Genomic DNA, 6,132 nt, shown 5'->3' on the forward strand with positions numbered 1-6,132 from the left:
GAAAATGAGAATGAAAACTAAACACGAGCCACATAGGATATGTTTGGAATTAAATTATTCTAAACACTACTTCACTATTATTTATAAATAGTTTATTACTATTCACAAATAATTCACTACTATCTATTATTATTTATAAATAATTTTATTATTATTTATTGAGAAAGTATAAAACTATAAGAAGGAGAGCCCACAATCGACACCTGCAGGCTCCAGCCACTAGACATTGTCTTCTTGCGACTAATTTAAGGGACGGCAAAAGCACCCACCCAAAAAAGAAATAAATAAATAAAAATAGGGTTTTTGAGAAAAGTTACACAGGTTCTCTTTTTCATAACAAAAAGAATATGCAGAAATTTATCTTTTTCATCCAGACAAAAGTAGTCCTGAGAGATTCTTTTGAAAATATCGGGGCGAAATGAGAATATGGGGGATGAAAGCCATGAAATAACACGCACGTTAACATCAAATGGTTTTCCTGTAGTAAACCACGTGCAGAGATGCATCAAAGTTCGTATACATCAGAAAAGAAATGAAAGCGATCGATTGCTTAAACGAGCTGATTATATGGTTTAGTTAATGGATGAATCGTAGAGGAAGAGAGAGAGAGAGAGAGAGAGAGAGAGAGAGAGAGAGAGAGAGAGAGAGAGAGAGAGATGTATATATATTTGCATTGGATCCTTCGCCGAAGTGGGTTTAAAGCTTCCCACCTGCTCTATAGCTATCTCTCTCTCTCTCAAAAACGTCTTCAGGACTAAAATCCAAAGCAGGTTGAAGAAATCACTTAAAAACGAAAAAGATGGTGATCTAATTTTATGATTATATTCTTAGGCATCTCATTAATTTGTATGTCAACCATCTTTCTTGTTTTCTTACCTTGGCTTTTCAGTTCTCTCTAGCTTTGGATTTCTTCTTCTTCTTGTTGTCCGTTTGTTTTCCTCCTTTTTTGTCCCAATTCTGGTCGTCTTCTTTATACCTTTCCCACATGTACTCTGAGATCAACTCATTTTCTTTCATCGGTGTGTCTGATTCTCAGATGCTTTTATCTGATAAAGATCTGAATGCTATGAAATTGAATTTCCTAGCAAAACCCACATTGGAATTCCAAGATCAGTGCCCAACTGCACCTTCAGAAGATCATGGGCTTCTTAAAAAATCTGAAGTGAAAGAAAAAGAAGATCAAGAACAAGATCATGAAGAAAAAGAAGATAAATGCAAAATTTCAGTACTATCATCTTTGCGGCTCAAAATTCCACCTCCAGGAGAATTCAGCGACGTCGAAGATGATGATGATGGGTTCAAGACTCCAACTTCTTTGGATAATAAAATCCCAGTGGTTCTTCAATGCCCTCATGCACCAAGAAAACTCAAACCGAGAGCAGTACAGACAAAACGAAGAGGATTCGCTCGACGAAGAATTCTGCTTGATCTGTCAAATGAGATTGAATCTTTGTTCCCTCCAGCTCTTCGAGTAGATCTTAGCGGTAAGATTAAGAAAATTACAGAAAGGAGATGAAGCCAGATGATAGTTTTACGTATGCTAGGTGAAAGCTTATTTCTTCATCTTAAAATGGAAGTTTCGGCATAAAATTCCATTTTTATCCATGACAATGGTGTTTGTGATCATTATCAATGTCATTTCTTCTTCAATTTCATATTTAATTTTATCGATCTGTTTCTTTACTGGTACTTTTTTTGGTAAAAATTCATCTTTATCAAGGAATTACGTAGGGACCTCATACTAGACCCAGATCTGAATCTCCATAAATGAATAAGCAAAAGGCCATAAGATAGGGTGCCGATCGATATATTTAACTGCACTGTGATTCCTATGAATCCTTTGTTTTCATATATATACACTATGAAAAATAAAAGAGAATCTTTCAAGTTCTCAAGCTTGGGACTGTATGTCTTCTCATTCTTGGAAGTGGAAGTGGAGACCTAGGTCTGATCTCTCTTTTCTGGGATTGCATTGACCTTCTTGATCCTTTGAAAAGATGAAATGGGGTGCATTGACTTTCCCCACAAAGAGAGAGAGAGAGAGAGAGAGAGAGAGAGAGAGAGAGAGAGAGAGAGAGAGAGAGAGAGACAGGGGGAGGGGGGAACAAGACATTCACCATTGTAATTTCCAGCAGATCAGTTTGAGCAAACCCATGTGGGATATTCCCTCAGGTGACAGGAATTATCTAAATATACTGGGAAAAAGGTATGTTTAACTTCAATGTCGTTCATGCCGACCCCACCAGCTTCTCTTTATAGTATCGAGGCGCGCACCTCCTTAATTTCTTGCTTCCAGTACTCCTCTATTATTTGAAGTTCTGTGGCCTTTTTTAGGTTGAGATGACAGATCATAAATCATTGGAACTAGGAAGAAGAAAATGTCTTTAACTTTATATTAATTTCAATATTCATATGATCTTTTCTTTCATATTTTTAATCATAAGGAATTTTGGTTTCAAAAGACATTTCCCCTTTCTTCTTTCGGCTTTTTTCTTTTGTTTTGAAAGTATTTAATATGATTGATCAGACAACCATTGACACCGGGAAACCAACCACGAATTATCAGTCAGTGATCCGAGGTATCTCGCTCGATCATCTTAGAACATGACTTTAATGGTCTAATAATAATAGGCCAAATATCAAAGCAACAGAAAAAAAAAAAGGGGGAAAAGAAGAAGAAGAAGAAGAAAGAAGAAATTAATACAGAAATCTCAGACTATTGTCTAATTTGTAATCATTCGAATTATCAGTTTTTTCGATCACTCTTTTAATCTACTGATGTATCAGCAATTGTATATAAACTCTCTAAATAAATATAATAAAATTTTAATATTTAAATATCAAGATTTAGAACTAAAAAGCACTTTTTTAAAATATACACCATCTAATCATGGCCTTGCACACAAGTATCTCCTCAAGAACTCATTCAGCCGCATTCTCACCTCAAATATTCGTTTTCGTAGCAAATATTTAAGAGTCCTATTAAAGATAGGCCTGAAAACCGACCTCTTCGGTTCGGTACTGTGCCGAACCGACCGCCGAACCGACCACCATTTTCTCCTGATTTTGCCGATCGAGAACCGACCGTTCAAGGGCTGGAACCGGCCGGAACCGATTCCGGTCGGTTCACGGTCGGTTCACCAGTTTGGGCCGGTTTGGGCCAATATTTTGGGCCTCTTTTGGGCCCCTTTTCAGAAGGCTTTTTTTGCTCATTTCAAAATTTTTGGGCTTTTTGTACTCAATCTAGTGAATTTATTAGTCAATATTCACAATATTTTAAATTTTTCTTCTTGTATTTTTAAAATTCATTACTAGTTTAAAACAATAAAAATAATATTGTTTTAGAAACCAATAATAGTAACTAGTAAGTAGTAATTACTAAATAATACTTTAAAATCTAATAAGTTAGTTAATAACTAACTACTAAGTAATCAATAAAAGTATCCACTAAATGAGTAGATGTTTAATACAAATACAAATACAAACCAACACAAATTGTTTTAAGTAATAAACAAGCAACTAACACAAATTAAACATTAAAATCTTGGATCTTTAATTCTTCATTCCATATTCGAAAAGTCTTCAATCTTCAATAGTTGTGACGCCTGATTGTGCTCCCATTTCTATATAAATATGAAAAAAAAAAATTAAGATTAAACATAAAATATTAATACATTTGGATAAACAATAAATAAATGAAATTAACTTATAAAAATAAATTAATATTGAATGAATACATTACCAGATTCCACTACAAAACTCTCCACATTATCCATGGCCTCTCGAAGATCAATTGGCGCCGACGGATGTCATAACCAATTTTGAGTACAAATAAGTGCCTCAACTGTTTTCGGAGCCAATGAACTCCGAAACTGATCAAGCACATGCCCTCCTGTACTAAATGTTGACTCTGAAGCAACAGTGGAAACATGCATGGCTAACAAATCTCGTACAATCCTTGCAAGTATAGGATAATTAACCTCATTCTGTCTCCACCAGATCAACAAATCAAAAGATGAACTGAGTGCCTCATAACCATATGATAAATATCGATCCACCTCTGTTTTAGCAGCAGCTGATTCAATCTCGTTATCTGGCTCATACCAATCCATATACAATTGTGACTTTTCTTCACTTTCTACTGAGGGTATAGATGTCGAAGTGGGCACATGTTCTCGACTACTCGAAGTAGAACCAAATGTAGCATTATACTCATCGTATAAGTCGAATCGTAACTGCCTCACACTAGACACCAAATGTAATCCTCGAGTCTCATCATAAATTTTTCTCAAGTTGCGGGTGAGAAGGCCTAACTTATTTCGAGAATCAAGCACAACGGCAACCAACAACAACAAGTTCAGCTTATCCAATGAACCCCAATACTTTTCATATTTCGTTCTCATGCTTATGGCCATGTTCATCAAACAACTATTAGAACTCTGACTCAGCCTAACCAATTCTTTTTGGAGCATGCAAATCTCCACAAAACTTGTATTTTCCGTGACATGAAGGGACCCAGAAAAGCGACAAGTATCATCATAGAACATCTTCAAAAATTTCACAAAAACCCGCACTGTCTCCCACTCATCAGCTCTAGGAGGCCCTATGTGTCCCTCATTAAAGTAAGATAGAAAATTGTAATCCTCACTCTCCATCCGCCTAAAAGCCTTTTCAAATTTCTCAGCCGCATCCAACATCATGAAAGTTGAATTCCATCGGGTTTGTACATCAAGACACAACAATTTTTTCTTTTTCTGCACACTTCTTAAACTTGTCTAATCTAGCAGGGGAGGAGCGCACATATCTAACTGCATTTCTAACTGTTGTGATGGCGTCATTACACTCCTTCAAACCCTCATTCACGACAAGATTTAAAATGTGAGTACAACATTTCAAGTGCATGTACTTACCACCCAACACATTCCCCGTAAAAAAATGCTTCAAGTAAGAAATTGTAGTATCATTTGAGCTAGCATTATCAACAGTCACAGTAAATATCTTATCAATGCCCCAATCAAGGAGGCACGATTCAATATATTTTCCAATTGTATCCCCTCGATGATTAGGATTCAAACAAAAATTAATGATTTTTTTCTTCAACTTCCAATCATTATCAATGAAATGGGCAGTTAGGCACATATAATTCAAATTTTGTATCGATGTCCATGTATCAGTAGTCAATGAAACTCTCATCTCCCCGTCTTTAAACAACTTTCTAAGCTTGGCCTTTTCAGATGTAAACAATTTCATACAGTCTCTTGCAACTGTAACACGGCATGGCACTTTAAATTTTGGTTCAAGTAACCAAACCAACTTCTTAAATCCTTGTCCTTTAACAATTCTAAATGACAATTCATCAATAATTACCATTTCCGCAATGGCCAACCTCACTGCATCTTCACTATATTTGTGGGTTACAAGATTTCTTACCACGCTACTATCACTCTCTCCAACTTCCTCATCCGCCAATGTTTGTTGATATCTATCTAGAGGCCCGCGTTTATGAGGATTTCTTGGACATGCAGATAAATGGTTTTGCATAGTTGAAGTCCCATTTCTCTTTGAGTGGCAAGCATAAATCTTGCCACAATAGTTACACTCAGCCTTCGGATCATCTACGGGATAACCCTCAACTTTAGTAAAATGATCCCAAACAACTGACGGGTCCTTCCCCTTCCGTTTCCTAGGAAGTGGACAAGTACTACTAGGAGCACTTGAAGGTTTTGGTGTTTGGGTCTCTCTCAAATTTACGGTTTGTTCATCATTATCAAGATCAATTGGAGTTGATGAGGAATCCATCTAACATATGAAACATTAATTTCAAAATTAATTAAGAAACATATATATCATTCACGGCACCAACAAAATAATATATTCAGGTTCATGCAATTAGAGATAACTGAGAGAAACTAATTATTTAGTTCTCTTGATTTGCATCATATAGCACACTCTAGAATAATAGAACGATAAACAATATTTAAACTTCAAGACTTACCATCTAGGATTAGTTATGAAGTTGCACTTAATCGTTTTCTTTCAAACTTGTGCTCATCTTATAGACAACTTAATTTATATAGATATATATTCTAACATAACCCTTAAATTAATTTTTACTTTTTTAAGAAAATAGTA

At 35.6% G+C, this 6,132-nt stretch overlaps 1 protein-coding gene across 1 annotated transcript; it reads left to right on the forward strand.

The window, feature by feature from the left end:
• The first annotated feature begins 636 nt into the window (after positions 1-636).
• Positions 637-1,683, forward strand: LOC122294745 (cyclin-dependent protein kinase inhibitor SMR12-like). The gene has a single exon (XM_043103677.1). It carries the CDS (start codon positions 986-988, stop codon positions 1,514-1,516), a length of 531 nt encoding a protein of 176 aa, XP_042959611.1. The 5' UTR covers positions 637-985; the 3' UTR covers positions 1,517-1,683.
• The last annotated feature ends 4,449 nt before the right edge of the window (positions 1,684-6,132 follow it).

Source organism: Carya illinoinensis, chromosome 14 (genome assembly GCF_018687715.1).
Source record: "Carya illinoinensis cultivar Pawnee chromosome 14, C.illinoinensisPawnee_v1, whole genome shotgun sequence".
Classification (NCBI taxonomy): domain Eukaryota; kingdom Viridiplantae; phylum Streptophyta; class Magnoliopsida; order Fagales; family Juglandaceae; genus Carya; species Carya illinoinensis.